A 19,188-nucleotide genomic window follows, 5' to 3' on the forward strand; every position below is an offset into this window, starting at 1 on the left:
CATGTTCTTTTAAAATTTTCCAACTTTTGGGAAGAATGGAATCAAATCTCCCGCATTGGTGAATACAGGAGTTACTTTCTGCTTATAGCAGAAGTAAATACCACAAAGGCAACACGCCCTAAGTGGTAGAGAAAAAAAGAACTAAAGATCTGGATATATACAGAGACATACATGGATAAGACATGTCCAGACTTCACCAAATTCACTTCACTTAGAGAATCAGAGAATCTGAAAGCTAAAGGACAATTTAGAAATAAATGCTAAAACTGAAGTCCCAAGGGATTCACTAAGTCCCACAAGGTCAAATAGTTAATGGAAAATCATCTATACTTCTGGATGAATAGTCTACTGAACAAGGAGAGATTTGTTTCGGGCTTGGTTTCAGTTATCTAGCCGGAATATAAAAAGGAATTACAATAATGGTATTCTCTCAATCTCTCCAGTATATTAAAAAACAAGGTATAGGTCAGGTGTCATGGCTGACGCCTGTAATCCCAACACTTTGGGAAGCCGAGGCAGGTGGATCACCTGAGGTCAGGAGTTCGAGACCAGCCTAGCCAACAAGGTGAAATCCCATCTCTACTGAAAATACAAAATTAGCCAGGCGTGCTGGTGCATGCCTGTGATCCCAGCTACTTGGAAGGCTGAGGCAGGAGAACTGCTTGAACCTGGGGGACGTTGCAGTGAGCTGACATCGCACCACTGCACTCCAGTCTAGGCGACAGAGTGGAACTCTGTCTCAAAAAAAAAAAAAAAATTAATTTAAAAACAAGGTATATCTTTTACTATAAAAAAGAATTTAAAAACCAGGTATATCTTTTACTATAAAAAAGAATTTTAAAAACAAGGTATATCTTTTACTATAAGGTATTTTCAATCATTCTTGAAAATAGCATATATTTAAATATATTTTACTTTAAAGTGTAAAAATCAGTAATTAATGTTGACATATACTGTTTAGACCACTAATAGCACAAATGAAAAATAAAAACTAACAGTCATAACTTCTTTTAAGGTATTAAGAAAAAAAGAAAAAACTAGAAGAGTTAGCTAGAAAGCAAATACTGTATTTAACTATCATCGCCTCTGGTTGAAGTGGTCTTTCAATTTAACATTCCCCTATATATGTTTATGAAACTACAGAGCAGTACCTGGCACACGGAAAATACTTTTAAAAATTATAGCTACTACTATTAAGCTTTATCACAAGCCCTTATTAAGTGTTTGTCTGCTTCCTTCTTGGAATCAACAGTTTTGTGTCTTGCAGCTACTTGTAAAAAATATGGCAAGAGCTCTACATTCAGTATCTTCACTTCAACTACCATTTATAATGCAAGCTGCTGCAATCGGAATTTCACCACTTGAAACTGCCCATGTTATAGTCACCATGACTACATAATTGCCAAATCTAATAGTCTTTATAGTACATGTTTTACATGCCTCTATGGCAGACACAGCTGATCAATCTTGAAACTTTAAAATTCCATGGTTCTGGTAACACCAGTCTCTCTTGGTTCTCATTTCCAGTTGACTCTTCAGTCTCCTTTATGTATTCTTGTTTTTCTACCCATTTTTAAAAAGTTGATGATCGCCCAGACTCTAACTTCATCACTCTTCTCACTTTTCACACAATCCCCAAATATATTCAAATGGCAGAATACCGTAACTCCCTAGATAGACTCGCAGAAAATGACTAAATATTTTACAGAGCTACAAGAAAAAAAGCTGTAAAACTATTATGCATGATTACGTGAGTCCAAATTGTCCCATTAATATTTATCTATGGATTTCCCATCAGCAAGCCCTTGTTAACAGATAGGCACCACATGTGCAAAGTAAATTTATGAGGAATAGAGAAAAAATTATAAATAGCTACTGTTCTCATTTTTCTAGACACTAGAAAGAGGCTTGTTTTACCGTTCACATTTGAAGTGTCTGCTCACCTTCTAGACTAGGGAACCATTCACTGCCTTCTTATCTGGGCACCTCTACAAGCTACATAACACAGATGACTGGGCTATAATAGAGTTTGGGGAGAAAGAGGAGGATGGAGAGAAGGCGTACCACTCAAGAGCAGGGCAGGTTTGCCCGTGAGTCAGTGATAGCAAATTAATTCAGAAAATGGAGTACCAGGTTGTTATCTGTGAGGAGATAAAGGGGAGGATAAGAAAGGAAAGGAAATGAAAGTTTCAAAATGCTAAATATGGTTCTCCTACATCAAAACACTTCTGGTATGAGCTAATAATGTATTGCTACACAAAATACACGCTTTGCTATTAAATCAAAAAATGTATTTACATTTCTTAAATATGTATGTTAGGTAACGTAAGAAAATTAAAAAGAAGTTTTAAAAAGTCCAGAGTTAAGAGGAGAAAAGACAAAAACCATAAAGTAATATACTTTCAGTGTGTATGGGTGTATGTGTGGTGGGGGTGTATGTGCACATGTGCTATCAGCACATACAAAAGTAATTAGAATATTTGAAAACATGTGATGCTCTCTGGGGTTATCACCCAAGAGCAGAGTAGGTTTGCCCAAGAGTCAGTGACAGCAAACTAACCCAGAAAAATGAATTAGCAAGTTAACTTAGCTTCTGTATACCTGATACCAAAAAAGATCAAAGGCCCACTGTTACTGAGGGCAATAAACTCTTTGCTAAAAATGACATTCAAAGACTAAAGTATATAGATTTCAAAATCTCCAGTAATAAAATGTGGATTGAAATTAAATTAGAAAACAAATGCCTTCCCAACAGAGAGAACCTGCATGATTGGAATAATTTCCAAATGATTTTAAAAGAATTTATTTTTCACTGGTTTGTTTTAGAACATATTCTGAATGCAAAAACTTTTTTTCAAGTTCAACACAGACCTCAGAAAACAGAAATTTTGTATGTTTGATTTTAGTTCGTCACCACTCTTGAGGGCAAATCCAAAGTTGTCTTTTCTACTTAATCTTTTCCCACGGATATGAATAACAAAAGATGTCAATATAGAGAAAAAATTATATTGAATGAATTTCTATGTTTCTAAAACTACCTAATCAAATACATATATTTAATATATAATATATAAATAATCTATTTTAGAATTCTCATGAACATCAACTCATATCAAACATTAAGAACTCTTTTAGGAGTCCATTAGTAAATGAAATCATAGCACAAGAACTTTAAAGGAGTACAGAAAGAAATTATAGCACAAAAAATCATATGCTATTATTCCAACAGGGAGAACTCATTCATCAGTATTTTTTTCACCATGATTAGAATATCTAAAATATGCAGTATGACAAATCAGTAATATTAATAATCAGTAATGCTAGTAATCCTAGCAAATAGATAGTATATCTATATAGCATATATATCTATATAGCATATATATCATATACAGTATATGCTAGGATTATAGGCATTATATATAGATACTATATGCTAGTATTACACTATACTTAGAAATAAGAGCTTTTCTAAAATATAAATTGGTACATTTAATTTGTTTAGCACTGGGCAACAGGTTTTCCTCTCCATTAGTCACTAAACAGATCTGTTCCAATGTACCAAAAAAGACACAATTAAACTTAAGAAAAATTAATTCATTTCTACTTTCTCTCAACTAAATTATAAACTGCCACATAAATTATCTAATTTAATCTTCACTATAACCCTCTTAAGACATTACGATTTTCAACTCAATAACAATCAAAGTTCAGCTGAGATAAAGTTTGTCCAAAATCTAACTTGCAAGTGGAAGAATAAGATGTGAACCCAATTCTCTTCTAATGATAAATGCTCTGCTCCACAGCATGACTGTCCATTTAAAACTGTCCATCTCAGACATGACTACTGAGATCCTATTTCAACATCTACCAAGAGGCTCTATTTTCCACTCAGAGAATAAAAGGAGGAAAAGGTCATCATACCTAATAAAGTTTTATTAAAGAAATGCCAATTTTTAAATTCATCTTTGGTTTAAATTTTCTAATTGTTAAGCTTTTCTGAAATACTATTTCAAAATAATTTACATTTCTGCACTGTAGGAAAACAAAGTCCCATATTCAATCATGAATATAAAGTCTAAAATTCATTCAATCACAGTGCTCAGATATCAGCAGCCTCCCACTTATATTGAATCAAATTCCCAAATACATTACATGTATTATTTACATCAGGCTTGCTAAAGTTATGAAGATTTTTGGAGCCTAAATGAGTGGAAAGATATACAAACTCCATATAAAATTGGCTGATAACTATATTTGACTTTTTAACATTATTTTTTACTATTAACATATGAACTGATACTCCTTCAATCCCTATTTTGTAGCTACATTTCCTCTTCATCCCCAGTGGCTGTCAAATCATCCTGTATTTTATGATCTAAAGATATTTTATGACTAGCTCAGTTAACTCACCAGTGACACAATCCATGCTAGGCATGGACAGATGCACTCAGAATGATAAAGAAGGTCACTGGACTAAAGCACTCCATATTTAACTCCACAGAGTCTTAAACACCTCAGAAAAATTTAAATTTAAGTCCACTGTAAATTTAAGGAGAATGCTAAGATGAAAACTAAAAACCAAAGGCCAGGCATAAGGGTTCACACTTGTAATCCCCAGAACTTTGGGAGGCCAAGGTGGGCGGACTGCTTTGAGCTCAGGAGTTCAAGACCACCCTGGCCAACATGGCAAAACCCTGTCTTTACAAAAAATTAAAAAATGAGCTGGGTGTGGTGGTGTGGGCCTACAGTCCCAGCTACTTGGGAGGCTGAGGTGGGAGGATCACTTGAACCCAGGAGAGAGAGGTTGCAGTGAGCTGAGATCACGCCACTGGCACTCCTGCCTGGGTAACAAAGCAAGACCTTGTCTCAAAAAAAAAAAAAAAAGTAAAAATAAAAGTAAAAACCCATGAAACACATTAGTTAAGCCGAATCAATATACATATATATATAAGGGAAAAAAATCCCATTTCATCAAAGTATCTGTAAACAGAATCAAACTTTTACACATCCATACACATTGCTACCTTTTAAAGGATTTTGAATGTACTGAAAAGCAAAAGTGCTTCAAAAAAGTTTATGGTGATTTGACAAAGAAAACTTCCGGTCCCTAATTTATCTGCTTTGAAAATTTTCATAAATCATGTTTGGTTAATGAGAAGATTCCACAACCATTTCATTAAAGATTTAAGGCAGACAGGTTGAGTGAGAAGACTACTAATTAAGTCTCTGCTAGAAACTAGGAAAGTTAAGCAAGCAAAGGTTCCTAATGAGGCAGGAGTTTCCAGATGAAATTTTGCAACCAAAAGAAAAGGCCTAATCTTAAAACTACTATGTAAGGCTTACAGGCTCTAATCTGCACCCAGTACCTGGGACACTTAGGGCAAGTACACTGATAATAAAACAGAATCTAAATTGAATACCATGCTCATCAATAATGAATATTCACCATCAACTTATGATTCCAACTATGTGTATGCTACATTCAGAGGTAGCCAAAGTAAATTTTAAATTTTGAGGGTTCTGTTTTCAGCTTCTGGTGTGACTGATCTAAAACTCCATGTCTGTATAGTATCAAGGACTGCATTTAAACACACACACACGATGGCTACAAGTTTAGGATTGTTTAGGAAAGTAATTCACAGTTCTGGTTTTACAATCGTCAAGGATGTGTTGATCTTCTTTAAGGGGCACCAACGAATTCCACAAAAATTGTCACCATGTCTTCACTGTATTTAAACTTATGCCATATAACACTTTTAAAAAATTAATGATGAAGCCAGGCGCAATGGCTCGCACCTATAATCCCAGCAGTTTGGGAGGCCAAGGCGGGCGGATGGCTTGAGCTCAGGCATTCGAGCTCAGCCTGGGCAACACAGCAAAATCCCATCTCTACCAAAAATACAAAAAATTAGCCAGGTGTGGTGGCACACACCTGTGGTCCTAGCTACTTGGGAGGTTGAGGTGGGAGGATCACCTGAGCCTGAGAAGTTGAGGCCGCAGTGAGCAAGATGGTGCCACTGTACTCCAGCCTGGGTGACAGAGTAAGACCTGGCCTCAAAAACAAAAGTCAAAGATGAGGAAGGAAAATGGAAAATAACAAAACAGATTATTTCAATTCCAAATAGTATAGTAATGTGTTTGAACATGAGTATATTGGCAATCACCTTTCTAATCAATCTTTAATATTGAATATAAATTTAATAATATAGTATTTAAGAACACTGTGATCCAGGAATCTATTTGAGTATATCTAAACTACTAACATTATTAGGAAATAAATAAAATCAATAAGCTGTTCTCCCACCCACAAGGCCAAAGAAACCAAAAAGCCAAGAGCATTCTAAAGGCTCACCTTTTGTTGACTGGCTTTTCATCCTTTTCGTAGGGTCGGACAAACCATTTCCCAATCCTAACGAAGTTCTTATCCATTAGGCACCTAAAATAATGACATCAAGAATTACTTTTATAGTATCAACAACAAATTAGTAAGTCGCTGAAGCAATACACCAGATGAGATACATCACCAAAAATAAAAACACCACCAATTAAACTATCAAAATCTTTTATCACTTAAAAGTTTTACGTTATACTTCCCAAAAGAACTCTCGGACACTGGGCATAGAATCTTATGCCCACGTAAAACGGAAAATGTAAATGCAAGTAAGCAAAATAAACTGATGTATTTCTAAAACATCTTACGCTTCAGAATTACTTCAAATAAAATCACACTTCTGCATAATTTCAATTCTTGCATCATCAAGAATGTTAGGAATATAGCATTTCTTAAGAGAACTTCAGAGATACTCGTCCAAGCCACTGACACCCATCTTCCAAGTTGTTTTGTTTTTTGTTTTTGTTTTTTGTTTTTGTTTTTGTTTTTATGAGACAGAGTCTCTGTTGCCTAGACTGGAGGGCAGTGGTGCAATCTTGGCTCACTGCAGCCGCCACCTCCCAGGTTCAAATAATTCTCCTGTCTCAATCTCCCAGGTAGCTGGGATTATGGGTGTGCACGACCATGCCTGGCTAATTTTTGTACTTTTAATAGAGACGGGGTCTCTCTTAAATGTTGAGCCAGGCTGGTCTCGTACTCCTGGCCTTAAGTGATCCACCCACCTCGGCCTCCCAAAGTGCTGGCATTACAGGTGTGAGCCACCGTGCCCAGCCCATCTTGCAAGTTTTAATACTGGTTTTTTTTATGTTTTGGCTTGGCATGTGATAGGCAATGCTTTTTATGTGACAAGGATCTCAGTGACAAAAATACAGCACAGTTTTATCTTAGGTATTTTCTTTTTGTAGGCACAATAAAGTACTTGATTATGGCTTTGCGAGAAACAAGGAATTGCAATTGTGTCTTCTATAATGAATATCTGCTTTACTCATATACAAGCTATGGCCCACTTCTGTATGTCATTTTAACATCAAATCACAAGGTATTCTAACATGTATTTTTGAAGACATGTTAAATAGCAAGTGAACCCAATTCTTGTAACAACAATAATACAAACAATTCAGCTGAACTGACAACAATACAGAAAGTTATGACCAAGTTCACTCATGTACAGGCAAATAACAACTATATGTTAACTGTCACCTGGCCAACGGTGGATGTCATGGATTGTAAGGAGTATAACTGATTTTAAAAACATAAAGATGAGGCTGGGTGTGGTGGCTCATGCTTGTAATCCCAGCACTTTGGGAAGCCGAGGCGGGCGGATCACCTGAGGTCAGGAGTTCGAGACCAACCTGGCTAACATAGTGAAACCTCATTTCTGCTAAAAATGCAAAAAATTAGCTGGGTGTGGTTGTGCACCCCTATAATCCCAGCTACTCGGGAGGCTGAGGCAGGAGAATCACTTGAACCCAGGAGGCAGAGGTTGCAGTGATCTGAGATCGCACCATTGCACTCCAGCCGGGGCAACAAAAGAGAAACTCCATCTCCAAAAAAATAAATAAATATAAAAATAAAAATATAAAAATGTGGGGGGACATGGGGGAAATGTGTACACTTGGAACTAGTGAAATACAGTTATCTCTAACAGTATTCAATGAAATTCTACATATTTTGTAAGAAAAGATATCAGAAGACTGAATGTGATTCTTCTATACAAGGTTCTACCTACCAGCAAAAGAGTTATATAGCAATTCTTTACTCCATATTGAGGCAATTCTGCACATGGCTTTTGCCTCTGTAATTTCCATACCATCAAGGAGGATGGAAACAATTCAAGCCCTCACCCAACTCATTACAGGTTAGATGGGTTAGTAAATGGTAATAGTTTCTGATGACCACAATGGAACTCCTTTTGGGCACAGTCAATTTGGAGAATCAATGTACCAAAAAGTCACTGGGCTCAACTGGTTTTACTTTGAAAATAAATTTCTACTGCAATCTTCATTGTTCACAATGAAGAAAATCATTTTCAGAGTAACCAAATATGTTTTCCTAAGGTTGTAAGTTAAAAAAAAAAATGCTTTTTAGGGGTAAAGGCTGTGACTCCATTAAATTTAGAATAGGAAATAAGGCACACCCACCCAAGGAGGAAGTACTCAAGAAGCAAAACTGAAGAAGTATCTCCACAGTTTATTCACTAGCTAACAGACTTAATTATATTTTTTATTAGAGTACATATAAACATATTTCCACTAGAACTCTAGTGTTTGACACCAAGTTTCTGCAATAATATTATCAATAACTGCTACCAGAATCACTATACCACCACTACCTGGTTGATTACCAGGCACAGTACCTCATTCAATTCTCGTAATAGTAATAAAAGATGGGTGTTACAATAGCAATTTTTATAGATGAAGAAGCTGAGGCACAGTGAGAATGTCATCCAGATAATAAACAGCAGAGTTGCACACAAGCCCAGGTATACCTGATCACAGAGCCAGGACATCTAATAATTAGCATACACCAACTCTCATGCTGTCACATTTTCCCAATTCTTTCCTTATTTCTTAAGTCCAAATGTACCTTGTAAATTACAGGTCTATTTAATGTGATAATGTTTCTTTATTCTCCAAAAGCCATTGTTAAATTGAAGATGTATCTTAAAATTGATAATGCTAAGAATAAAAGCAATAGGGCACGTAACAGGTACGGCATCACATCAAACATTGAACAGTCTTCCAGTAACACACATCCTCACTTAGAAAATACTGTTTTTAAAAATATTTATTTCCTCATATTATGTCTTGAAGGCAGAATTCAAAAGAACCATTTATCCAATAACAAATCATAAATTTACAGTGTACAGAAAGAAAAATCCAAGGCTATAGACAGTATAATATGAAATAAAAGCAGATAAAATATCTGTGACTAAAGAGGACAATGTGTGAAAGTTTATCTGCTCTTCTATCAAATAAGTCACAAATTCTATATGCTGACTTCATTGCAGAAAACACAAACAAGGTCTGGAGGGTGGAAGAGCAGTGCACAGTCAAGACCACTTAAGGACAAAAGCAAAAGGCAAAAAGGCTGATGAAAACGCTGTCAGAGAGTCCAACACTGTGTGAATAGATCTCCTTGAGTTCCCACTGCAGGTCACATTTCTTCATCAGGCAATGTCAACAAAAGGTTGTTATACACAAAACAGCCATGGAAAATACTAATGCTTATCTGAAAACCATGTGTTTCCAAATGAGAGTCACAGATAACTTACATGATTTTTCATTTGCTAATGAGATTCCCTGTGATCGATGATTTCCCACACAATGAAAGGAAAACATGACAGCAGAGAATTGCATGAAGTAGTGTTTTCACTGTTTTTTAAGTATTGTGGCAGAGATGGGAGATACACACAGAGTCCCTCCAAGATTAGGCAGTATAGAAAGTATTTCCACACGGTTATAGGAAGAGATGAGAGAGAAGGTGTGCCTTTGCTAAGGAAGACCTAACTGATACATGGGAATATGTTGACTCAACAGTAGCCTATATTGAGGCACAAAGTCCTTGGTTCTCAAACGTTTTTGGGTCATGGATCTACAGTTTTTTAAAAAATTGGCGGGGCACGGTGGCTCACCCCTGTAATCTCAGCACTTTGGGAGGCCGAGACGGGTGGATCACCTGAGGTCAGGAGTTTGAGGCCAGCCTGGCCAACATAGTGAAACCCCGTGTCTACTAAAAATACAAAAATTACCTGGGTGTTGTGGTGGGCACCTGTAATCCCAGCTACTCGGTAGGCTGGAGCAAGAGAATCGCTTGAACCCAGGAGGTAGAGACAGCAGTGAACCAAGATCACACCACTGCACTCTGGCCTGTGTGAAGAGGGAGACTCCGTCTCAAAAAAAAAAAAAAAAAAAATTAATGAGCTAGGCATGGTGGCTCAGGCCCGTAATCCCAGCACTCTGGGGGGCCAAAGTGGAAGAACAGCTTGAGGCCAGGAGTTTGACACCAGACTGGGCAACACAGTGGAACCCCGTATCTACAAAAAACAAAAATTAGCTGGGTGTGGTCACGTACACCTGTAGTCCCAGCTACTCAGGATTCAGGGATCTGAAGTGGACAGATCACTGGAGCCCAGGAGGTCGAGGCTGCAATGAGCTGTGATGGCACCCTTGCGCCCCCGCCAGGGTGACAGAGCGAGATCCTGCCTCAAGAACAAAACAACAACAAAAATTAATGAAAGTCATTATAAATTCTTTCCTCAGAAAAACGTGTGGAATAGCAAAACATCGTTCACAATTACATAGGGTTGGTAAACTATGAAGCATGTCCTTGGCTCTGAATTTCTATATTAAATACTACCACTAATGTCTATTAACCCTGCTTTGGCCTGAAATCTCTTTCTTCTCCCTTCTCCTCTAATTTGAATTCTATTCATTCTTTCTGTCCTGAATCAAGCCTGCACACTACTCTAACATCTACAAATCAGCACTTTCACCACTGAGTTGTAATGATTAAGTTCTACAGCTTAAAACTATCAGATAAAACTGATAGTTTTGTCAGGGAATAAAGTACAGATGGTGTCTGTCTTATTCACTGACAATATTCAACAAATATTTAACTACCCATTATGTAACATGCTTAAATGTATGCTCTATATTGGGAGATGTTCAATAAATATATGAGAAATGAATGCCATATACCAAGGAGTATTTTCCTATTCATGTAATGCTGGTATTTTTCTTGTTTATAATCAGTAATCATGGGTAGTCTTGTACAGTTAGTTGAATTTTCTTATGTGTATGTATTCTCGCTAATGCAACATTGGTGTTTGAGGGGAAAAAAATCTACAAATTTCACTTCTTTATAGCCCATCATATCCCACTGAAGATTAAAATCATAGCAGAGTCATAGACACTAAAAAATGTTTAGTATGACCAGCACTGCTGCCCAAATGCTTTAATGATATTTTAAAGAATATAATTTGCAAATCTTTTAATGACAGATAATTCTAAGATATAAAAGTTACATCAGAAATATAATTTCCGGCCGGGCGCGGTGGCTCAAGCCTGTAATCCCAGCACTTTGGGAGGCCGAGACGGGCGGATCACGAGGTCAGGAGTTCGAGACCATCCTGGCTAACACGGTGAAACCCCGTCTCTACTAAAAAATACGAAAAACTAGCCGGGCGAGGTGGCAGGCGCCTGTAGTCCCGGCTACTCGGGAGGCTGAGGCAGGAGAATGGCGTAAAAACCCGGGAGGCGGAGCTTGCAGTGAGCTGAGATCCGGCCACTGCACTCCAGCCTGGGCGACACAGCGAGACTCCGTCTCAAAAAAAAAAAAAAAAAAAAGAAATATAATTTCCCATTTTTAAACTGTATCAATCTTTGAGGGTCAAAATTTATACTTAACTTCAAAAATAAGTAAGTCAAGCAGACACACTCCATCTGCCAAAAATTGTTTCAAATCAATATCATCATAAATAGTGCTAAGACTATGTATCAATTAACCCTGGTTCTCTACTCAGTAAGTAATCCCAGTCATTATTATTGAGATTTTCTGAATGACTTCACTTTCCAAATATGATATAATGCTGTAAAGTAGTATAATATTATCTGGCAAGATCATTGTGATGCCAGATTTACAAAATGGTCTTTAAGCAATAGGAAATTATTTCTGTTCCCAATCCCTGCCACTTCCCCAAAATCACTGTTTCAAAAAGAAAAGAGCTGCTGAAAAATGAAAATGAAATCAGGCTGTGTGTATGTGTGTACCTAATGTTTCTGTGTCATGCCATATGGCTCTGAATAATTAAGCACAAATGCAGCCTGATTCCAAAGTTGGCACCCCCAAACTCTAATCCCAAAGCCACAGGCAGATCTGACGTAAGATTACAAATGTCACCAGAGCAGCCACAGCCTAGCTCAGGAATCCATTTCCCAGATGAGACAGTTGGGAGGTATAGAAGGCAGCCCACCACTAGCTCTGTTCTTTTCTGGGCCCTTCAAATTATTTAAGTATGACAGTTTTGATAGATTTCGCTATCATAACCGCAACAAAATTACATCTTCTGTTAACCATGGAGTTACAGGGCAGTTCATATAGAATAATTTTACATTACTTCATACTAGAATATCTCCACCAGCATCAAAGCCTTTTGCTCACCATTCCAATCCAAATCAAACATATATGCAAAGAAGTCTCCTTCCTAGAAACTACAATGCTCCCAAATCCTAAGCAAATAAAATAAACCTACATAATCAAGCGGCTGAAGAAACTTTTCCCAAGTGATCCCTATATTTTCATTTTCTTTTTCTATTGAGACAGAGTCTGGCTCTGTCACCCAGCCTGGAGTGCAGGGGTGTGATCTCGGCTCACTGCAACCTCTGCCTCCCAGGTTCAAGTGATTCTCCTGCCTCAGCCTCCTGAATAGTTGGGATTACAGACACGACCCCCTACGCCTGGCTTATTTTTGTATTTTTAGTAGAGATGGGGTTTCACCATGTTGGTCAGGCTGGTCTTGAATGCCTGACCTCATGATCCACCTGCCTCAGTCTCCCAAAGTGCTAGGAGTAAAGGCATGAGCCACCGCGCCAGGCGATCCCTATATTTTCATTACTTTAGGCTACTACTGTGCCCTAGTGGATATAATCTCCTCTCGCCAGGCAAGGCCTATTAATCCCATCCTCTCTAACATGCCTGTCCGGTTAGCCTCTTTCACAGGCCTAGCCTCACCTGAAATGTCCATTCTAATGTAATTTCAAAAACTTTACCTCTCCTCTAGTTTTATATTTTTAGTGTCTAATCTCATTCTCCAACTACCAAATTATGTACTTATTTATTTATGTTTAGAGACAGGGTCTCACTCTGTTGCCCAGGGTGGAGTGCTGTGGCAGATCAGAGCTCACTACAGCCTCAAACTCCTGGGCTCAAGCCATCCTCCTGCCTTGGCCCCGCAAAGAGCTGGGACTACAAGTGCACATGTCACCACAATCAGCTAATTTTTATTTTTTATTTCTTTACTTTTAATTTATTTTTATTTAGAGATGGGGGTCTCACTTTGTCGCCCAGGCTGGTCTCAAACTCCTGGCCTCAAGCAATCCTCCTGACTCAGCCTCCTGAGTAGCTAGGCTTAGAAAGGCAAAAGCCGCTGCTCCCAGATCAATTTTGTTTTTTTTAATTTAAAGTCTTAATTCCTTCCCTTGACCAAAAAATATTCAATAAATATCTGATTAGTCTCAGGTTGAATGTTTCTTTCTAGACATTTACAAACAGACATGTGCTTTCAGTCACTTGTGTCTACGATATTTGTACTGTCTCTTTCATTAAAGTATATGCTCCTTAAGTCTAAAGACTCATTCTCCTACTTTCTTTAGAGAAATAAACACTGTTATTTCAATAAAGTTGGTATTTATCGATTACTGATTTCTTGCTCCTGTTATCACATTATACCCAAGGACTCTCAATGTTACAGTATTACCTCACGATTTCTTCAACTAGGGTGGTACATCCCACCCTGCTCCAGTGAATATGTAATTCTGAAATCCCTTCACCACCACATCCAAGGCCATTGTTCATTTGCTTTTTTTTTTTTTTTTTTGAGATGGAGTTTCACTCTTGTCACCCAGGTTGGAGTGCAATGGCACAATCTCCGCTCACTGCAACCTCCACCTCCCGGGTTCAAGTGATTCTCCTGCCTCAGCCTCCTGAGTAGCTGGGATTACAGGCATGCGCCACCACACCTAATTTTGCATTTTTAGTAGAGACAGAGTTTCATCACGTTGGTCAGGCTGGTCTCAAACTCCTGACCTCAGGTGATCCACCTGTCTCGGCCTCCCAAAGTGCTGGGACTACAGGCATGAGCCACGTGCCCGGCCTCATTTGCCCCTCGATAATCACCTCTATTGCATCACCTGTATTACAATAACACAACATATTGAAAGATAGGAAGAGACAAATATAATGCTATTGTTATCATAATTGTAATTCCAATTTTCCCAACATTATTTTCACTGTATTTTCCACGTAAAATATCTTAACTCTAAACACTGAATCTTGGCAAATAGAGCAGCTCTGGGCCAAAGGCAATTTTACAGCTGTGTTATAAACTATCATGGGGTAAATACACTAACAACCCATTAGTACAGCAGCAGCAGCTGACTGCTCTTAAGAGCCGTTATGTTTTACAAATATCAGATACCCACAGATTAAAGTCTCCCTAAGTAAGTATGGACATGATAAAGCATAACAACTTCAAAAGACCCAAGTAATCTTCTCTTGTATGCAAAGCAATCATTTGCATTTTAGAGGGAAAAAAAATGAGCTTTCTATTGAAATTAACTTATATATTTTATTCTAAAAAGTTAAGAAAATTTAAAGTATACTACTGCACATAATGCCAGTTTGACAGCACCGTGTCAGACCTTTTAAATATTTCTACATAGCTAGAAAAGCAAGACTTTCCTAAGTCCCATATGTGGTACAAATCACTGAAGCACTAAGAAAAACTCTTCAGAAGTTTTTGAACTGCACATATTTTCTGGCTTTTTAAAACCTTTTACCTCCAATATTTTATTTTGATAGAGTTACGTGAAAAGGATATGGTATATTATGAAAACTTATACTAACTATCCTAACAAAATAACAGCCATTAGGTCTGCAATACTAAAAATGCCAAATGAAGAAACCCTTGAAAAATGACCGCAGATTTTTTCTTCCCAACATCTATTGATAGCCAAAGTACTTTCCCCTAAGGAGTGTGAGGCAATCTGAACTTAAAATACAAAGTGTAACCTTCGAGAAGTTCATCATAAATACCTAACAAAATTTCCCTAAATTGAAGACTGATGAAGAACAGTCTGAACTGGTGCATTATTAGAAAGGGGGGAAGGATAGAAAGAAGTAGAGGGGACTAGCAGAGACTCTACATAAGTAAAAACTACGTTAATGGTATTTTATCATTCTGGACATTTTTCAAACAAAAAAAGATAAGTGATCATTAAGAAAATAGGAAGCACATTTACTTTCTCAAAAGAGAGGAAAAACAAGCGTAATTGCATGATCTAAAACTATAAAATTCAGAATGTCTAAATACTCTCAGATACTGAAATTCTGACAAATTACAAATTAAAAAATGACAAAAAGAAGTCAAGAAGACTCAAAGTTTTAAAAACCAGGTATAAATATAGCCATAGGTATGTTTCAGAAACGTATCTGTTTCAGTAACATAACTGGCCAGCTGTCTGGAAGACAGATTACAGTAACAGAAGGCGAAGATAACTCAATTAAGAGGTATGGTAGATATATTCTTTTCCCAAACGTACACTATCCCAATGTATATACTATATAAATAAATGCTATCCCTTTCTGTCCCACTGATATCAAGCCTGGCCATGTACTTTCGGTATCTTCCTACTGAAAGATGATACCTTGCCATGCATTAGATTTTAAGCTTGGTGCTGAATGTCTCGGCCAATGAAATGTGAGCAGAAATGGGGCATACCATTTCCAAGCAAAAGCATTAATGGGCAACTATGTGCTCCGCCACTGCTCTGTGCTCTCTACCATGGACCCACCAAGTCCTACTCAGGAGGGTGCCCTGTCAACATGAGTTGCGGAGGGAAGAGGATATAGTACTATAATCAATTACTCACAATGAACACGAAATAAACCTCTATTGGATGAGCTAGTAAGATCTTTCAGGTCTTCTGTTACTACTGCATAACTGAGCCTAACCTGACTGAATACTTCATAAAACATTTACGGTATCCTGAAGCAGGCCAAAATGAAGAGAATGTGACCAATTGGATGGACATCTGGAAGGCAGGCAAGAAAAGGCGAGGAATTCAACATTATATATTAAGAACCACAAACAGAAAAAGAAAAATTCAGGAGGGTCGAGATATCAAAAAGGCCATCACATGGATGCAGAACTGGTTGCGTTATAAATGATCCCAAAGAACAGAGTTAACAAAGAAATGAAAGTTAGAGGAAGACGGACTTCTGCTCAGTGTAAGACTTTCTAATATTAAGTACTCTTTAAAGATAAAAAGAACTCTTTGGGAAACTGTGCTTAACAAAAAGTATATATCCAGTAAAAAAGATATAACGCCTGGTGCAGTGGCTCACGCCTATAGTCCCAGCAATGTGGGAGGCCAAGGTGGGCAAATCACTTGAGGTCAGGAATTCAAGGCCAGCCTGGCCAACATGGTGATACCCCATCTCTACTAAAAATACAAAAATTAGCCAGGTGTGGTGGTGGGTATCTGTAATCCCAGCTACTGGGGAGGATGAGGCAGGAGAATCGCTTGAAACCGGGAGGCAGAGGTTGCAGTTAGCCAAGATCGCGCCACGGGACTCCAGCCCAGGGAACAGAGCAAGACTATGTCTCAAAAAAAAGAGGGAAAAAAAAAAGATACTATAGAAAGGGATTCCAGAATTACTTGGGCAAATGGGATTCCAGAATTAGCTGGGTAAATGGACTATGTGACTTTTAATGTTTGTCTCCAACTCTGAAAAGGTAGTATCAACACTTCTGTTAGCTAGTATCAACAGCAGTTAACCATTTATTGAGCTCTTAAAATGAGAAAGGTACTGTGCTGAGCCAAAGAACCCCTCCATCACCATGTTACTGGTGAAGGAACACGAGCTCAGCAGGCTTTAGTCACTGGCATGTGTCACACACTTAACTGGCAGAACTGAGACCCAAAATGTCTCTTATCTCTGAAGGAAGTGAAGAAAAGGACTTAAACAAACATGTACCCCGAAAAAGAGACATAAAATTAAAGCTAACTATGTTCTCTTCTGTCTGATATCTTTATGGAAAATGCTCTTGAGTAAGTAGCAGTGACCTTTTCGGTGTTTTTAATGGACTGATGACCCTAGCTAGATATATACAATATAGTTTCAACAAACACTGAAGAGTTACAGGAGAACTGAGTAAGTGAAAGATGAAAATATTTGAAGTCACATTACCGTAGAACTTAAAATATTCTACACAGCATCAATATAAAATTAGCTCGGCACCAATCAATAGCAATGACAAATGAAATTGTATTATTCTGTGAGAAATTTCCTTAATTTCTATAGTAAAATTATTTTTCAATAACTCACTTCAGCGACATTATTCTGTATACAATAGAAATTGAAGCCTTCTGGAAAGAAGGTCAATTTATATGGCTCCTGCTTAGCTGTGAGAGATTCTCAAGGTAGTAAATGAAATTCCCTTTTAATTAAACCTATCTTAGGCTTAAAAAATAAAAAGCAGAAATAATAGATCACAATACAAACTTTGTTAACATGCAAACTAAGGAAAAAACGGCTGGGGATCCACAAACACTCTCCAAGTGATAAAGTCCTTGATGATCTGTTTTAATAACCTCAGTTCGGCTGGGCGCCGTGGCTAATGCCTGTAATCCCAGCACTTTGGGGGGCCAAGGAGGGAGGATCACAAGGTCAGGAGTTCAAGACCAGCCTAGCCAATATGGTAAAATCCCATCTATACTAAAAATACAAAAATTAGCTGGGCATGGTGGCACGCGCCTGTAGTCCCAGCTGCTCAGGAGGCTGAGGCAGGAGAATTGCTTGAACCTGGGAGGCAGAGGTTGCAGTGAGCTGAGATCATGCCACTGCACTCCAGTCTGGGCAACAGAGTGAGACTCCGTCTCAAAACAAACAAACAAACAAACAAAAACCCTCAGTTGTAGCTTTCAAGCCAGAAACTCTCAATATCTACATCTTATCTGAATAGAAATGAAAAGACATAACATAAAATTGCCAGGAATTAGATAGTAAACTGTATCTCGATAAATTCATATTATACACAGATTTTTCAAAGACTACAATAAATGGTTGTACAGATATCCAATATTTTGGCTTCCCTGGGTCTCACTGGAAGAATTGTTGTGGGCCACACATAAAATATATTCTAACACTAACACTAACAATAGCTGAGCTTTTATATAAAAAAAAACTGGGGGGGGGGGGGGCGGAAGCCGTGCATAATTTTCATGATATCCACCACCACAGATAAGCAAGCATATATTAGTCCTTCCAACTTCTACTGACAATGAATAAACGGAGCCAACAACAATTATTTAAATTTGCTTTCCTATCTCATAAGCAGGGTAATTTTCATTCACAGAACAAAGCTACACTAAGTTTGATAAGAGAAAATTATCTTAAAGAACAACAGGATTAGTACCATTTTTCAAAAGAATCTGAAGTCATCCATACAAACTGTACAAAGATGGTTTGTTTGATCATTATTTTCTAAAAGAAAAGATGTTTTATTTGTTTCAAAATTAACTCCTGTAGGAGGGTTCAAATAGAGCATTCTGGAACTACTTTAATGAAATTTGAAAGAGTACAAATCAAAGTATGTAAAATAATAAATTTACAGTGAAAATAGTTACTGGCATTAACAGTATGGGAGGCATTATGTGGCACACATGATATATATTTATTATCCAGCAAAAGCTCACAGTACATGGTGTCCTGTACTTAATTATTATATGTTAACTAAGGCTTAGTGAAATTAGGGTAACTGTCCAAGAAACAGACCCTGAAATAAAGCCAAGGAATACTAAAATTCTTTAGAACTATACCAAACTTTATATGTCATAATTAATTTCCTGTCTTTGTTTGTTTGTTTGTTTGACACAGGGTCTCACTGTTACCCAAGCTAGAGTGTGGTGGCACCCAGGCTAGAGTGTGGTGGAATGAACACAGCTCACTGCAGCCTCAACCTCCTGGGCTCAAGCAATCTTCCCACCTCAACCTCACAAGCAGCTGGGACCAGA

At 37.7% G+C, this 19,188-nt stretch overlaps 1 protein-coding gene across 1 annotated transcript in view; it reads right to left on the minus strand.

Annotated features, from left to right (window-relative positions):
* Positions 1–19,188, minus strand: part of MED13L (mediator complex subunit 13 like) — a 314,129-nt gene that overhangs the window by 130,896 nt on the left and 164,045 nt on the right. Inside the window, exon 4 of the mRNA XM_025401481.1 lies at positions 6,353–6,436. Coding sequence (XP_025257266.1) covers positions 6,353–6,436 — 84 coding nt within the window. The remainder of the gene's footprint in view (positions 1–6,352; positions 6,437–19,188) is intronic.

The sequence above is a fragment of the Theropithecus gelada genome, chromosome 11 (assembly GCF_003255815.1).
Source record: "Theropithecus gelada isolate Dixy chromosome 11, Tgel_1.0, whole genome shotgun sequence".
Lineage (NCBI taxonomy): Eukaryota > Metazoa > Chordata > Mammalia > Primates > Cercopithecidae > Theropithecus > Theropithecus gelada.